Genomic DNA, 17,763 nt, shown 5'->3' on the forward strand with positions numbered 1-17,763 from the left:
ATAAGCACATTTCTTTGTATAAGCACATTTCCACAGCAGCTGATTGAGGACCAGAGTCTTTCTGTTCAATCAGACATCTTCTGCACCTGCTGATGATTATCCAGCCTCTAGATCACAAGAAAGCCGGTTAGAAAGAGTGGATTGTGCAGTGTAAAGCCATGAAGCTGTAACACCAACAGGTTCTGCTACATTCCTCAGGTCTTGTTTTGTGGTTGTTCCAACTCACGAAAGTCAATCAGGAATTGCAGATGGCTGGAGTTTCATATACATGAGGTCATAATTACATCTTGTGTTGTTTCCTCATGTAATCAGGATTAAACACCTACAGGAATTTCTTTATTTTATCTTCAGTATCTTGAAAAGAGTCAGTGGTGTCCCCAGAAAGGTGTTACCTTTTATTCTATAACTAAGTTATACTACAGACACCCTGTTAAATCCTTTATATTTATACAGTACGTGGACTTACATTTTATTCTATTTCAAGGAACATGAGAAAGAATTCCACACGTTCCACTGATCTGTGTTCAGTCCATCAGCAACATCTCTGAAGAAATCCAATAACATCTCTCTGACATAAGCCTTCAGGCTGTGGAAATAAGTATCTGATTTTATCTGTACAGTGCAGGAGAGCGAGAGGATGGAGATCATCTACAGCCATAGCAGCATTTCATATAGGGTTCCTGTGTAGAGTTCCTGTGTTGATCTATCTATCTATCTATCTATCTATCTATCTATCTATCTATCTATCTATCTATCTATCTATCTATCTATCTATCTATCTATCTATCTATCTATGGTGAATGTCCTCACCTCAGTCATAAGTCATAAGTAAATATGTAGCATATAAACACATCAACTCTTTCAACATCACTTCCTGTTTGTATTGTGCTGCAGAAGTGACTGCGCTGTGTGTTGTGTAAATGAACTTGAGATTTCAGATGACGGCGTCTCTCGGCTCAGCAGGTCTCCGCAGGACTCGTCTCACCGGTCGTCTCGCCGAGGGCCGTCCCTCTGGGGAATTCACATCTTTCATCATCAGCACTAGAAGTGTCAGGGTCGGTAGCTGGTACACACACACATCTCATCACCCTCATCACTCGCAGCCGACTCAGCACACTCAACACACTCAACGTTCTCAGGTAAGAACCTCTGACTTCATTCTCTCTGATCTGCAGCAGCTTCTGCTTCACAACACCAAAGTACACATCTGTAACAATGCTTCAGGGTGCGTTCTGTCACTGAACACCACTTTACACACACACACACACACACACACACACACACACACACAGCATAACACAGTGCGACTCTAATAGAGAAGGAGATAAATTAAAAACACACACCTGTTAGATTATATGTTTCAGTTGTTTAGGTCGTGTGTGTGTGTGTGTGTGTGTGTGTGTGTGTGTGTGTGTGTGTTTATGTGAACATGAATGTTTACCTTTGATACTGCATATTTAACACCTACGATTGAAAACAGGTTTTGTAGTAAATGCTCGTACACACACACACACACACACACACACACACACACACACACACACACACACAAATCGTGAAAATAGCACACACGCGCACAATAGAAACTATTATGCAGGTGTTATTGTGCGCTGAACAGTAGCAATTACACAATTACACAATGAGAGTAGAACAAAAGGGGAAACACTTAACACTTGAAATAGTTCTTCTGTATGACATCATTCATTAAATGAATTACCATCACACAGAATGGACTTTACTGTAGTGTAGCTGGAACTTCTTGTAGCATGATGCTAACATTGTGGGGAAGAAACACATATGGCTGGTAAAGTCAGGTGTCCAAATATTTTTAGCAATATAGTGTAGATAGAGAGATCTGATAAATAGAGTTTCGTGTGAAATAACGCTATGTTCTGATTGGTCTATAGCAGTGTGGGCGTGTCCTTTACTTTCCTCCCCACTGTTTTATCCAGTGCTACAGAAAGTGACATGTTTCTGTATAAAGAGCTGTAACGTCCGTTAGCATTATTATGTCCCGCAGCAGTAACCGTGGTGACGTACGCTGCCTGTGAACACACTCTTCTCACAGCGTTTCTTTACAGCGAGCTTTGCATCCTCGTTTGCATGAAGTTCCAGGTTTAGGGTTAGAAACAAAAACAGAGGAAAAACGATTTGTTGACTGTCACGTTATAATCAGCACAATCTGATCACCTTCACAATAATTACTCTTAACCTCACAATATTAAAACTCAATCTACACCATTTCACACATAAGTGAAGTGACTGCAATATTTTCCGTACACTCATTTCCTGATTTATTTGCATTGACGTCCTCCTTCATGTGCACTGCTAATTGTTCATATTTCCCCCCTGATAAAGCTTCTCTCTGTACCACTCTGCTTTAAATAATAATTCTGTGTTTTATGTGTAAACTCTAGGATTCCTATCATGTCTCGCCTGTCGGTGACGGAGCAGAACGAGGTGGATGGAGCAGGATCTCGTTCTAACCCTGAGAGTTTTTTAGGGCAGAACTACAAGGAGCTACACAAAGATTTTGTGACACATAAAGCAAGATTCCTCGATGATAAATTTCCTCCAAACAAGAGCTCCATCGGGGAAGGACTGCTGTCTGATGAGGACATGGAGCGGGTGGAGTGGATACGACCTACGGTGGGTTTTGGGTAAACATAAGGAGGCAGGTAGACAGGCAGACAGTATGGTAATAGCGACGCATGTGTGTATGTGTGTGTGTGTGTGTGTATATATAGTGCATCTGGAAAAATTTTCCACAGTTTGCTGTATATTACAGCTTTATTCCAAAATGGATTTTTTTCCTCTAAATTCTACAAACAAAACCCCATAATGACAATGTGAAAGAAGTTTGATTTAAATCTTTGCGTATTTAATATAAATGTATAAGGACTTCACATGGACATTAGCATCACAGCCTTTGCTTAATACTTAGTTGACACTCGTTTGGCACCAATTACAACTCTTATTATAATTCTAGTCTTATATATGTATTTTTGAGTTTGATGCTACAAGCTCAGCATCTATTTTTGGGCAGTTTCTTCTTTGCAGAACCTCTCAAGCTCCTTCAGGTTGGATAGGATCATTTTTAATTTGAAATAAATTTGCAAAGATTTTAAACAAACTTCTTTCACGAGGTCATAATGGGGGATTGTTTGTAGAATTTGGAGGGAAATAATGAATTGAATCCATTTTGGAATAAAACTGTAACAAAAAAACTGTGGAGAAAGTGATGCTCTGTGATACTTGCTGGATAGAGCTGGAGCTAGATAGGTAGACATGGTGTACATGGGTAGACAGGTTGACAGACAGACAGGTGGATCAGTAGACAGACAGATAGATGGGTACACATGGTGGTAGATGGACAGATAGGTAGGTTGGTAGACAGATCTGTAGGTTGAATGGTTGGATGGTTGGAGGAGAATTAGATAGACTAGTATGCAGATAGGTAGACAAGAAGACCCTAGAGGACAGGTAGGTAGGCAGGAAGGTGGATAGATAGACAAGTAGGTCAGTAGAAAGACAGAGACATGTAGTTGGGTAAGAAGACAGATAGTTAGATTAGAGGGTAGGTAGACAGACAAGTAGGTAGGTATGTAGGAAGGTAGTTACATGAATAGGCATGTTGGAGGGTAGACAGGTAGGTAGGTAGGTAGGTAGGTAGGTAGGTAGGTAGGTAGGTAAGTAGATAGGAAGACAGGTAGGAAGACAGGTAGGTAGGTATTTAGATAAATAGGTATGTAGACAAGTAGGTAATTGGTAGAGACTGTAGGCAGGTAAGTGGGTAGCTGTTTGTTGGACAGACTGTACTACCCCGAACCTCAACACTGTATAAGTATAAACTCTACTTCTGTACATACATTTCATAAACCTGAATGATGTCTCAAAGCAACTGTTTGACCCAAAGAGAATACAAATTCACACTTCTGGTTATGCTGTTCCTCCTTTACCAGTCCTTATCCACAAAAATAAGCACATCCAGGGAGAATCTCTGAGGTTGTTCACTCTGTGCACTTTTGTATTTCTTGAGTTCTTTAACTTTAAATGTTTTCTTTTTGTTCACCTAAAATCAGATGTTAATGAATTGTATCAGTGATGCATTTTTGATTTCCCACTCGACAGAAAATGGTGGATGATCCTCATCTTGTTGTAGGCGGAGAGTCGAGGTTCGACCTTGCGCAGGGAGAGCTGGGTGAGTCTGATAGTTCTGATCCACATGAGCTTCATATGGAGAAACAAACACAAGTGTTCAGTCTTCTGTCTTGACGGCTCTGGAGACTTAGTTACAGTTTTACCTCTGACTGTTCCAAAGCACTGATACTGGAGACTCCTTCCCTACATGTTTAGTGTTTCAGTGGATCCTTTATGATGAGTTTCTCTGAGATTTATGTGTGAATGTTTTTTAGGGAACTGCTGGTTTCTGGCTGCGATCGGAGCCATTACGCTACAGCAAGAGGTCATGGATCAGATCATCCCTGAGGGCCAGTCGTTCAGAAGAAATTACGCCGGAATCTTTCATTTCAGGGTGTGTATATCCATCAATCAATCAATCAATTAAACCTTGTGTTTGTGAGCTGGTGTTTCCTGTGTATGATCTGATTCATAATTCTAACATAACCTCAGGCTTGGATTGTAGCTGAATTACTGAATGAGTTCTGCCTCCTGCTCTCTGTAAAAGGACAGATGAATTGTTCTACACATTACAGATACATTATATCCCTGTACAGCTCAAATATCTGATATCAGATAAAATGTTTTGTGAGTCATTTCCATCAGGATTCTAGCATTCGTTCCACACCACAAACCCGAAAACAAAATGGCGTTTTCAAATCATTCACTCAGGAAAGCTCAGTTATTACTGCCCATGATCATAATCTCAGTGAATAGGTGCAACTTTCTCCAGCTTAAACATGACTGTAGCCTTAATATTCCCTAAAATATACAAGACATGACATCACACTTCAAATTTTAGATGGAAACTTTTCATCATTAAGCATCAAGAGAACATATCGAAATAGCTTCAGTCATGTTTGTGTAGGTGTGTAGGTATGTTTCTCTGGAGTTTTCAATTCATCATTGGGGCTGTATTCAATTGGTCTGCGATGATGGAACATCAGATGAGTCAAGGGTTCAGGAAACAAAAACAAAAAAAGGAAAACTAAAATCAGCCCAAACCCGCGTGTTTAGAACTTATTGTTCTGTAATGAGATATAGTTTTAATATTGTTCTTTTCTTTCCAGTTCTGGAGGTTTGGGAAGTGGGTGGATGTTGTGATTGATGATAAATTACCCACACTCAATGGACAACTGATCTTTGTTCACTGCAAAACCTGCAATGAGTTCTGGCCTGCGCTGGTGGAGAAAGCCTACGCCAAGTATGTCTCATTATATTCATGCTTATTCATGCTACAGGACTGATTTGCTGTAGTGCCTCCTGTATACATCTACATGGTGTGTGTGTGTGTGTGTGTGTGTGTGTGTGTGTGTGTAGAGTGTGTGGCTCCTATGCAGATCTTAATGGTGGTTGGATATCTGAGGCTCTGTGTGATTTCACTGGAGGAGTGTATCTCACACTCAGACTGGTGAAGGATCACCCAGAGCACTGGAATCTCATACAGCGAGCAGCAAAACACAGATCATCTATGGGCTGTGGATCAAAACCTGGGGTATACACACACACACACACACACACACACACACACACACACACACACACAAACATCCTATACACACTCTATTATGTAAACACGCTCAATACACAACTGGCTGCAGTCTATATCTTTCATCATTTGAAAACATTTGGCGCCTCATAAAACAAAAAACACAACAAAGGAAACCCCGAACTGCTGAGCAGCTAGAACCCTGTATCATACACATATGGGACAACAAAACTTCAGAAACTGTTCTCCTCAATTCTCAGATGTATACAAACAACAGACGTGATGCTCCACAGTGGGAAACACGGTCCTGTAACCACTTTTTGGAGACAAATTACAGCCATCAAATTCAAAAAGACCATATACATTTCTTTAATTGTCTATATTCTCAGTTTAAACATTTGATATGTGTTTTGTGTTATTGGAAAAGGAATATGGATTTTTATGGTTTGCAGATCACTGTATTCTGTTTTTTATTTGGATTTGTACACTACTAATAATTGAAGCTGTTGGTTGTAAATCCTGGTGCTGTTTATTGTTATACAGTATCATTTACAGTATCATTCATCACGGTTCTCATTTACACCATAGAAGTTCCACCACACACAAAACTCCTGCATGGAGCTCAGTGAGGTCATTAGGAAATGTGTACAATCGCTGTCTCACTCTGGATGCAACTGGAACTGGATGTTACTATGGTGACAGGTGTTTAGAACACCTGAAATCACACCTGAACTTCCAGCCAATCGGAATCCACTATTCACACTGACCAGGGGTTTGCATGTATTTTTTCAGGCCACTGCAGCTAATACAGAGCTTCCTAACGGGATAGTGGAGGGTCACGCCTACACCATCACTGGAGTTACTAAGGTACGAGTCTGACACTAAAATCTCTCCGGTGTCAGGATGTGGGACTGAACAGATTCATACCCCAGGCCTTGAGTGAATTACAAGGGCATTTGGATTTATATGTAAAGTGTGTGTGTGTGTGTGTGTGTGTGTGTGTGTGTAACAGGTGAGGTGTGAAGGGGAACAGGTTAAACTGGTGCGTCTCCTAAATCCGTGGGGACGAAAAGAGTGGAAAGGTGATTGGAGTGACAGGTGGGAATGAACGCTGTTTCATCATCGCTGATTTGTTGTTTTTTTTTCTGCTCTCTCACGGTGGCACATGGTGTTTAATCACACCGGGGGAAATGAATCATCAGCCCCTGTGGCACTCACTGTTCCACAACACTTGTAAATCTGGGAAATTACGGGGTTTCATACGCGTTACGCTGCGTCAGGAGAAAACTATCAGGAAACTGAAAATTATATAAAAATACATGAAATATTATTCATATATTAACTTATATTATTTTATTAGAAATATTAGATTAGACGATTACACACTACAGTCAGTCACTTTTTATAAAATTGATTATTAAATTATTACATAAAATGATTTAAAAATCTAAAATAAAGATCAACAACTACACAATGTACAGAACATTGTCCCAGGGTTTTCTGTCAGTGTCCTCGAGATGAAGTCCAGACTCTATCAATCACAGCGCACAGTGCAAGTGAACAAATGTAGGAAATAAAGTGAATTGGAACACAACTACAAAAAGGCCGGCACCTGGTGTAATGCACTGTATAGAAGATAGGGGGCGATCTTACACACAGCCATCTTCAGATTTACAGCATCTATATTACTGCATACTGAGATGCCGTTTACACCGCACAAGATTACTCCTTTCCAGTACAAACTTCTCATATGGGGCGGAGCTTAACCTAGTGTAATCTGATTGGCTAGTGAGATTTGGATAAGCAGATCCTGACTGCTGTGAGTTTTGGGGCAAAACAAAACCTCTAATATTTGTATACAAAATGTGGAAACCAAACATTTCACAACGTCACGTACAATCCTGACGCGCAAATACACTTCCATCATCGTCCGTCTCGTTTTTTCTTTTTCCATTGAAACAGACGCAAACATCAGTGTGGTACAGTCACTGCTACACACAACTACACACAGATACACAAAATCATGTGCGGTACAGTCTTCTTATTATACATTTATTACTTTTATTTCACTTTTATTCAAAGCGTCTTGCACTGTTGCGCAGGTCAGCGCTGTGGGGACTCGTGGACTCAGAGGATCGTTCGAAGCTGCTGCAAAATAAAGACAATGGCGAGTTCTGGTATGTGCAGGGGTCCGTTTCATTTGCATACATTTTAACACCCTTCATTTAAAAATGAACCAGACTCTAAAAAGAACCTCATCCTCAGTACCGAAGGTCCATCGTTACAGTTCCATCAGTGTTGAGGTTATACAGTGTTCTGTGAACAGTGTTGAGACAAACTGTGGTCCTGAGCACATTGTAGCAGACTGTTAATATTAATTACAGTCCAAATCCTTCCTCAAAGTTCTTGTGTTCTTTATTTAGAGACAAAACATGTCACATTTGGACTCATCTGTCCACAGAAGGTTCTTCCAGTCATTCGTGTTCAGTTCTTCTGTGCTTTTTTACCCACACAAAAGGAACATGCGTGTGTTAAAAACCATAAAAGACTTGGTGTTTCCACAATTTTCACATTAATATATTTATTGATGTAATTCAGATATTTTTCTTTATAACGATTTATTTACACATTTAATTCTAAATATATTCATCCCCCAGAAGAACATGATGATTGACAGTTGATTCTCATTCCTTCAACTTGAGTAAGCTTCATTAGATCTACACTCATTCAGCATCTTCTCATCCCAGTTCCTGCAGGAGTCTCCACTGCTTTCTCCTAAATGAAACTTTTACATTTATTCTATTCTGATACTGAAAACCTTCTCCCTCACTTATCACATTAGTCTTAGAAACAGCCTGAAGCTTCTCCGATCTCATACACCTGTGGCTGTTTTTTTCTTCAGGATGTCAATGAATGATTTCTCCAAGAGCTTTGCTACGGTGGATATCTGCTGCAAGACTCCAGCATTCCTCGATGGATCCTCAGACAGCAGCTGGACCACGGTGAGGTATGAAGGACGCTGGGACGAGAAGACAGGAGGGGGATCCATGGAGTACAAACGTACGTACTGATGTACAGTTCTAGAGCTTATTAATTACTCATCACTCATGCAATGGTTGTTAGACTCAAAGCCGGACATACTGAAAACCAGAGTGTAAACGCAGGAGCTTCCTGGACAGGTTCTTCATCCAACACTGATCATTTCTTTATTATTTACTTACAATTAATCAATGAAATAATGAAGTGGCTCTTTAGATCAGAGTTAAATGTAGACATGTTAAACAGCTTGTTAGGGTAAGAACACATGATCCAGGGCCCCTGGAGCAGAGAAGAAGACGGCTCTTGTTCAGGGGCCCCACAGTGACCCCTAGTGCCCTGTGAGAGGGTGAATAAGCGTTAGCAGTGCTCATGTACATGTTGTAGAGATTATTATAATCAGATAATGATGAATTCTGTCTGTATTTACAGAGAGTTTTTGGATGAACCCTCAGTTTCGGGTGAAGATTCCTGCCGTGGAGGAGAAGAACGCTGAAGCTCAGCAGCTGAACCTGCACGTGTCCCTCATGCAGAAACCCAACAACAGACACAGACAACTAGTAGAAAACCACCCAATCGGCTTCAGCGTGTTCGCCGTGAGTGTGTGTGTGTGTGTGTGTGTGTGTGTGTGTGTGTGTGTGTGTGTGTGTGTGTGTGTGTGTGTGTGTGTGTAGATTTTCATGTGTGTTTAATACTACATTTAGTCATTATGTTAAGAATGAGCTTTTTCTGTCCTCAAAAATCAGCATCAGAGGAGTGTTTTATATTATTTATTTATTTATTTTATTATTTATACTATTTAATAATTTTATAAATTTAAATAAATAATAAATATCATTATATATAATATATATATATTTTATTATTCATATTACTACATTTAAATGAAGATCATAGATATTCTTCACTTTTCTGTTTCTGTTTCTGAGATCCATCAATCTCACATCAGACTCAACCACTGTTCTATCATTAATATATTTGATATAAAACACCATGTTTGCTGTGTCTGTTCCATGAAACCCGTCTGAAATGTTTGTCTTCTTGTTCTCACAGGTTCCTCCAGAGGTACGTCCATTCTTATTTTTGATATCACATCCTTCCAGAAAGTCCCACCCAGCAGGGCTACACCCACTCTGATTATTCACTTTACACTGGACTCAGTGATCAGACACTGTAGCTGCTCTGATCTCACTAAAATGTTCTACACATTAATGTTCTACATCTCCACTTTCTCCTCCAGCTGAAGGACCAGAAAGTGCTCCCTGCTTCCTTTTTCACCTCCAGCACTCCAGTGGTCAAACCCAAGCTCGAATCGAACTCCAGGGAGGTGATGAAGATGCTGAGTCTGAGCCCTGGACTCTACCTGGTCGTACCTTACACCCACATTCCCAAAGTGACCGCCTCCTTCATCCTCACGCTGCACTCAAAGTAAGAGTGTGTCAGATATCTGAGTGTAAACCTGCTGCTCCACACTGTTATACTGTATGTAGAATCTGTCCAGAGAATCTGATCCATCAGCCTAAAGAGGTGTGTTTAACATTACTGCTTTATTTTCCACCTCTGACATCAACAACAAGGTACCTGCTGGTCTTCTCTACAGTATTACACCAGGGGTAGTGTGAACAGTGGACTGTGATTGGCTGGAAGTTCAGGTGTGAATAGTGGATTGTGATTGGCTGGAAATTCAGGTGTGTATAGTGGATTGTGATTGGCTGGAAGGAGTTCAGGTGTGAACAGTGGACTGTGATTGGCTGGAGGTTCAGGTGTGAATAGTGGATTGTGATTGGCTGGAGGTTCAGGTGTGAATGGTGGATTGTGATTGGCTGGAGGTTCAGGTGTGAATAGTGGATTGTGATTGGCTGAAGGTTCAGGTATGAATAGTGGATTGTGATTGGCTGGAAGTTCAGGTGTGTATAGTGGATTGTGATTGGCTGGAAGGAGTTCAGGTGTGAACAGTGAATTGTGAGTGGCTGGGGGTTCAGGTGTGAACAGTGGACTGTGATTGGCTGGAGGTTCAGGTGTGAATAGTGGATTGTGATTGGCTGGAAGTTTAGGTGTGAATAGTGGACTGTGATTGGCTGGAGGTTCAGGTGTGAATAGTGGATTGTGATTGGCTGGAAGTTCAGGTGTGAATAGTGGATTGTGATTGGCTGGAGGTTCAGGTGTGAATAGTGGATTGTGATTGGCTGGAGGTACAGGTGTGAATAGTGGATTGTGATTGGCTGGAAGTTCAGGTGTGAATAGTGGATTGTGATTGGCTGGAAGTTCAGGTGTGAATAGTGGACTGTGATTGGCTGGAGGTTCAGGTGTGAATAGTGGACTGTGTTTGGCTGGAGGTTCAGGTGTGAATAGTGGACTGTGTTTGGCTGGAGGTTCAGGCGTGAATAGTGGATTGTGATTGGCTGGAAATTCAGTTGTGAATAGTGGACTGTGATTGGCTGGAGGTTCAGGTGTGAATAGTGGACTGTGATTGGCTGAAAATTCAGGTGTGAATATTGGACTGTGATTGGCTGGAGGTTCAGGTGTGAATAGTGGATTGTGATTGGCTGGAGGTTCAGGTGTGAATAGTGGACTGTGTTTGGCTGGAGGTTCAGGCGTGAATAGTGGATTGTGATTGGCTGGAAGTTCAGGTGTGAATAGTGGACTGTGATTGGCTGGAGGTACAGGTGTGAATAGTGGATTGTGATTGGCTGAAATTGCAAGTGTGAATAGTGGATTGTGATTGGCTGGAAGGAGTTCAGGTGTGAATAGTGGATTGTGATTGGACACCATAGTACCATAACCATAGTAACATCCAGTTTCAGTTGCATCCAGAGTGAGACAGTGATTATAAACATTTCCTAATGACTTTACTCCATGGAGAGGTTTTGTACGTGGAGGTACTTCTATTCTATTGTGAATATGGGATTTTCATAAAAAGATGAGAAAACACGTCCACGAACGTCTGGTTATTACTTTGTTATAAAGTGCAAAGTGACAAAGTGCGTTGAGTCAGACGCAGCTTGTTGGTGCTGAGATTCAAACCCACAACCTTCTGATCAGAGATGTACATCTTAACCATTGGGCTGCACCTTCCCTAATAATACAAATGTAATACTGAGGAGAATCTGTTTTACTGCATGTTTGTATATAAATGCTGAAGTGCTGGTACTGGAGTCAGAAGTAAAGCCTCAGTGAAAACTTGAAACACCTCAGAAACATCATAAGACTCTGTGGTTCAGGTTGTTCAGGTTTTCTGCTCTCTGTGGGAGGATTAGATCAAGATTAGACGTCTGAAATGTATACACATGACGCTGAGGATCTGACTGGATATGCTTGTAATGATCTGTGTTCTTCTGTTCTCAGGATTAAACCCAACTGATGACCGTGAAAAAAAAAGAGAAAAACAATACACAAATCATCCTCACCTGTCTGGAGTCCAGTCTGTGGAACAGATTTCTGTCCTTCTTCGTGCACTGCTGATGTCTGGTATAATCTAGAAAATATCGATAAGTGAAATCAAAACTGTTCTGATCTGATTAGCCAAACCAACCCGAGCGAATCGCACGGCACATCCAGGCCTGATTGGGTTTAATATTGTGCAAGATTTTCGTTAGAAAACTTGTGTATGTTGTAAACGTTTTTCACTTCGTGTGGACGTGAGATTTATTTTCCAGCTGTTTGCCAACACACTCTGCAGCTCTATTACAACTTTACCTCAGAAACTGGAGACTCTTTCCATAAATATCATAAACACAATACGGAAAACTCCACATCACTCACATTCACTGTTTTTTTATGCATTATTCTGTAAATGTCAGATTTGTTAATAAATTCTTGTTAAGAACACGCATTTCTTTTCATTCTTATTTCTTATTAACGCATTAAATAAGAAGCAAAAGACAGACGCCATCTACTGGATATTCAACATATGACATCTTTAGCAATTATTAAGCATGTAACTTTATAGAAATGATTGATGTGTATGTGTTCATGAACTTGTGGATCACCTGAATGTTGATAAGCACAGAAAAAACCCTAATCTCTAGAGTTTATTATGTCTTTATTTATTATATGTGTCCTGTTTCTGCCACGAGCTAAACCCATTCTCCTGCACTGGGTGGATTATAACCTTTATTCATTTTGCATTATTCTCAGTGTCACTCTTTATTAAATGTTTCTACCCCTGTGAGATATAACAGGGCGTAAATATTCAGAGTCGTATTCATGTTTGGCTGAGATCTTGTATTGTGGACGAGAGTCTCAGTCTTTTCTAGTATCACAACCACCTTCTGGAGTTGAGTTCAGGACCCTGTGGTGGTCAGTTCATGTGTGAAATTATTTTTAATGCTCCCTGATCCTCTCTTTCACCATCTGAACTTTCAGCATTGCAACTTCATTTGCAACTTCAGTACATTCCTATCATCAGCTGACTTGATTTTGTTGCTGCGTGATGTTCCTGAGTTAAGACCTGAGGAACATAAGCAGCTCCAGATCAGAACACTGCTCCAGAGGTGTGTACACAAACATGAAAGTCCACTTTCTTCTCAGCCTGACACAACCATCACTATAGGAACAGGGTCACTCCGGACTCAATCAAGTTACATGACCATTACCTCATCACTCCACACTGATACCAGGGATGGTAAAAGTCCACACATCCTTCACTCAGTAGAAGTGCAGATACTGAGGTTTTAAAAGATTCTGGTAAAAGTTGAAGTTCTGACTGCACTTTGTTACTCAAGTTAAAGTAAAGAAGTTTGAGCTCTGCGTGTTCTTTAGTAAAAAGTAGTGATTATTACTACCTGTTTTAGTGTCACACTGGAAACTGAACCTCACGTCATATTAATATTAGGAATGTCGATCGATTCAAATATTTAATCGCAATTAATCGCATGATTGCCACGAGTTAACTCACAATTAATCACAACTTAATCCCACATTTCTATCTGTTCTAAATGTACCTTAAATTAATACTTCCTTTTAATACTCTAATCAACATGGACATGGAGAAATATTGATGCTTTATGCAAATGTATGTTATTATTAGTGAAACCGAACTCAACACAGAGCATATATATATCTTGTAAATGTTTTAAAGTAATTATGGTGTTTTAAATTACAGAAATTATCAGGAAACCAAGCAGAACCTTTGCTGTGTTTCCACACGGACAGTTAATGAGGTGATACCGGAGAAACGCTATTTGTTTTTCATGTGAATTAATTTATTTAAAAGTATTATTATTATTATTATTATTATTATTATTATTATTATGTCTGTGAGGCAAATATTCACTGAGATTCAGGTTGTTTTATGTGTGTGTGTGTGTGTGTGTGTGTGTGTGTGTGTGTGTGTGTGTATGAAGAGAGATGACAGAGACAGCAGAGAGCGCCCCTGTCTTTTTTCTTTATTTTACAAAAGCACAGCGTTTTGTTGTTATTATGAGTGTGTACAAATAAAAGTAGCCCCCTCATTTAAATATTCAAATGGTGTATTGCTTTTATCTGTACGATCATAAAAGGCAGAGTAATTTATAGTTGTTTTTGGCGTTATGAGGAGAAAATGCCAAAAAATGCTTCGACATGTTTGTCGACCTCAGAGGGATAATTGTGTAAATCATGGCAGATTTTGGTGCTGATTTGAGACTCGGCGCATCAGTGAAACAAATGTTTAGTGATTAAAAATGATTTTTTTGGAGGTTTATTTATTTGTTAATATCTGAGTAAAGAAATGAATTTATCCAGACTGAAGATCCACCATGTAGAACACAAGCAGAGAAAAGATGATGATGATGATCAGGAGTCATTTTCTCATCACTGACTCCCTCTGTCTCATCCACATTAACCCCAGAGTTCTTACTGCTCACTGTGAGCTTCAGAAACTAGTCCACGTCTGTGTGTGTGTGTGAGAGAGAGACAGGAAATGATGCACCAGTGGATTTAAAAAGCGGCACAATGAGAAGAAACATGTTGATGTGCTGAAAACGGTGCAGTGAGAAGAAAAAATATTGATGATGTCACCAAATAGATTCAAACTAAAGTATTGAGTCTGGTGTGAAAATGTAAGAAGTAGAAAAGTACAGATATTTGTGTAAAAATGTAGTGAGTGAAGGTAAAAATTTGTCAGAAAAATAATCATGAAGTAAAAAAACTGGAGCCACTTTCAGAGTCGGGTGGCTTGTTTGGTGATCTGCCTTTTATACAGAGGTGTGTGTCTTTACAAATCATGTCCAATCAATAAACTTTTCCACAGGTGGACCCCAATCAAGGTGTAGAAACATCTCAGTGATAATCAAGAGAAACGGGAGGCACCTGAGCTCATTCTTAAGTGTTGTTGCAAATGTCCATGTGATATTTCAGGTTGTTTTTTTATTTTTATTTCAGTAAACAGTGTAGATTAATGAGAGAAAAAAGAAGAGGGTCAGAATACTTTCTGTATGTACTGTATATAAATAAATAAATATATATATATAGGAGAAGGTGAGTGAGTAAACATCTGCTCTGTGGAATGTTACTGAAGCCCTGAAGCTCACGGTTTTATAGAAATGAAACCCCTCCCACATAAACACAGCTGCAGTCTGCTTTCTCTTCACTTGATTTAAAGCTGTTCTCAACAAGAAGTGAACGATTCCCCAGGGGACCTGAGAGCTGAGAGGATCACACCCTCACACACACACACACACACACCCTCACACACACACACACACACACACACACACACACACACACACAGAACTGACAGACGAGAGGCAGCACTCAGGTGTACACACACACACACACACACTCACTCAGGTAAGAACTATTTTTATATTTTTACTCAATTACGAGAAGGAACTAAAAGATGCCAGCTGATGCATATTATTGTTATTATAAAAGTGGTGAAAGTGTGAAGATGAAGCTGTAGAGCATTATGAGCTCCTGCAGAGCTCCAGGGTTGAACACTCAGGACGTTGTGAGACTGATTGGTTTTGATGTGACTCCATGAAGTTTCTGTGGTCAGTAACCATTCTGAAGCTCAGAATGTCTCTGAGAGACCAGTGTTCTTTTAACAAGTTTTTAAAACAACCAGTGGATCACTAAAACCATTAGATCCTACAGAGACCTCCTGAGATCCTGTGTAGAACATCTCAGTTTAATCATATCTATGTAGAAGTATATACATATTTAAATGTAATCGCTTCCCCAGTTGTTTTCTCTCTCTCTTTCTCTCTCTCTCTCTCTCTCTCTTTCTCTTTATCTATCTATCTCTCTCTTTCTCTCTCCCCTCCCCCCCCATGAAGTTTGGAGTCAGGTCAGGAGATGTTTATTGATGTTGTACACAGTTCCTCTGTTCCTCGGTAGTAAACTGTGTTGATTAGTTTAGTTGAGTCTACAGGTTTCTGGTGTTTCTCTGTGCTCAGGTTTCTCCACATGGCTCCTCAGAAGAATAAACGCCGCAGGGTGATTGAGGCCAGTTCTCACTTAAGCCCGCAGAACTTCCAGGACCAGGATTTCCTAAAGCTGCGTCAGAAATGTCTGGATCAGAAAGTCAAGTTTGTGGACGATAAGTTTCCTGCAGATCGGCGCTCCATCGGCTCGGGCCTGCTGCCCCTCCAAACTGCAGCTAAAGTGGTGTGGAAGAGACCTTCGGTACGTTCACCTTCACCACTCAACTCATACCTGCACAACATTTTCAACAATACAGTGTGTGTGTGTGTGTGTGTGTGTGTGTGTGTGTGTGTGTGTGTGAATATATTTATAAAAACGGTGGTGTTGGGGCCGCACCCCTCTTAGGAGTGAGTGCAGGCTGTGTGGAGGAGATAATGGTGGTGGTGGAGGAGATAAGTGCACATCAGTGGAAGGAGAAACTCCACCCTGTGAGAATGTGTGAAAGTGTGTGAGATCAAAATGAAAACATTAGTGACCTTGTAGAGAAACTCTACTTTTTGACATCAAATCACCAAAACTCTGAGAAGATTTGATCTATTTTGGAAGAGATTCCACAACATGAGGAAGAAGAACTCTGTACCTTTTCCTTTTAGTTTATGTTTGCCATTCTGGTGGGCGGGGTTAGGGTTAGGGTTAGGGTTACTCTTTACTCTTATTGGCTAATGAGATTTGGATATACAATGATGAATATTGTAAAAATAAAAAAGTGCTCTGGATGTTCAGGATTCGAATCCTGAAATTGAGTTTATCTTCCAAAATCTTTATATGGTCACAGCTTTCACTGCTTCCTAACGAGTTTCTTGCCTTTATAAAAATAACATAGTTTCTAAATAATCTTTCACCTGAGGTACTTGGATAAAATTGTACATAAATTCAAATCCCAGCACTACCAATCTGTCCTGCTGGGCCCCTGAGCAAGGCCCCAAACCCCAGTTGTATAAATGAAAAAAATGTAAGTCTTTATGTAGGTACTTTATTTTATATAATTGTTAGAATAGATTTAATTCTTCTCGTCTCCTGATTTATTCATGGACACAATCTTATTCTTTATTTCATGTCCTTGTCTGGCGGGTTTCTGTTCGCTTGTGTTCAGTAGCTTTTTTCTGCTCACACTGTTTCCAACACGTCTCCCACACACACACACACACACACACACACACACACACACACACACACACACACACACACTGACTGATGAATTCTAACCAGCCTGCAGTCATGTTCAAACCTGCGTGTGTTTTATTACAGACTCTGAAAGACTTTTTACACAGAAAGATCAGGAAATGATGATCAGTGTCTGTGCGATCTGCAAAACTCACCGAAACACAATGCAGTTGTTTTGCACTTTTTACACAGATTCTAGAGTAGAGTTTTAATCTCTCATTTATTTCAATCACACACAAATTTAACAAATGTTTGGCATTGAGTAATAAATAATTATTAAAGGTATTGAAATAATAAATATTACAATAAAAAAGGTTCAGGTGATTTATTTATTTAATGCTGATCCACTCTTTATTATAGTCTCAGGCTGCATAACAACCTGATTAATAAAGACTTTTACTGTACACACAATCACACAGAGAGACACACAGACAGATATACAGACAAATAGATAGTCATAAAGACACAGACAGAAAATCAGACAGACA

At 40.0% G+C, this 17,763-nt stretch overlaps 3 protein-coding genes across 5 annotated transcripts in view; all 3 read left to right on the plus strand.

Moving 5' to 3' along the window:
• Positions 1-17,763, plus strand: part of LOC124385132 (NLR family CARD domain-containing protein 3-like) — a 987,530-nt gene that overhangs the window by 867,138 nt on the left and 102,629 nt on the right. The window lies entirely within an intron of this gene.
• Positions 925-12,532, plus strand: LOC124385143 (calpain-14-like). 2 transcript variants are annotated; one of them, XM_046848292.1, is made up of 14 exons: positions 925-1,139; positions 2,418-2,649; positions 4,132-4,201; positions 4,416-4,534; positions 5,250-5,383; positions 5,500-5,674; positions 6,461-6,535; positions 6,681-6,766; positions 7,771-7,839; positions 8,571-8,728; positions 9,137-9,300; positions 9,758-9,769; positions 9,945-10,132; positions 12,050-12,532. In XM_046848292.1, exons 2-14 carry the CDS (start codon positions 2,428-2,430, stop codon positions 12,063-12,065), a joined length of 1,488 nt encoding a protein of 495 aa, XP_046704248.1. In that variant the 5' UTR covers positions 925-1,139; positions 2,418-2,427; the 3' UTR covers positions 12,066-12,532. The 2 variants fall into 2 exon arrangements, with proteins under 2 accessions (XP_046704248.1, XP_046704247.1); XM_046848291.1 differs by having other exon boundaries at positions 926-1,139; positions 7,771-7,845.
• LOC124385151 (calpain-8-like) overlaps positions 15,389-17,763 on the plus strand; it is an 8,579-nt gene continuing 6,204 nt past the window's right edge. The window contains exons 1-2 of the mRNA XM_046848301.1: positions 15,389-15,475; positions 16,084-16,312. Coding sequence (XP_046704257.1) covers positions 16,094-16,312 — 219 coding nt within the window. The 5' untranslated portion in view covers positions 15,389-15,475; positions 16,084-16,093. The remainder of the gene's footprint in view (positions 15,476-16,083; positions 16,313-17,763) is intronic.

Source organism: Silurus meridionalis, chromosome 4 (genome assembly GCF_014805685.1).
Source record: "Silurus meridionalis isolate SWU-2019-XX chromosome 4, ASM1480568v1, whole genome shotgun sequence".
Lineage (NCBI taxonomy): Eukaryota > Metazoa > Chordata > Actinopteri > Siluriformes > Siluridae > Silurus > Silurus meridionalis.

Bases quoted from the DNA above. Each gene is read 5' to 3' on its own strand.
- LOC124385143 (XM_046848291.1), top strand. From the start codon at position 2,428: ATGTCTCGCCTGTCGGTGACGGAGCAGAACGAGGTGGATGGAGCAGGA. The intron at 2,650-4,131 runs GTGGGTTTTGGG...CCCACTCGACAG, and splicing joins TGGAGTGGATACGACCTACG to AAAATGGTGGATGATCCTCA. The intron at 6,536-6,680 runs GTACGAGTCTGA...TGTGTGTAACAG, and splicing joins CCATCACTGGAGTTACTAAG to GTGAGGTGTGAAGGGGAACA.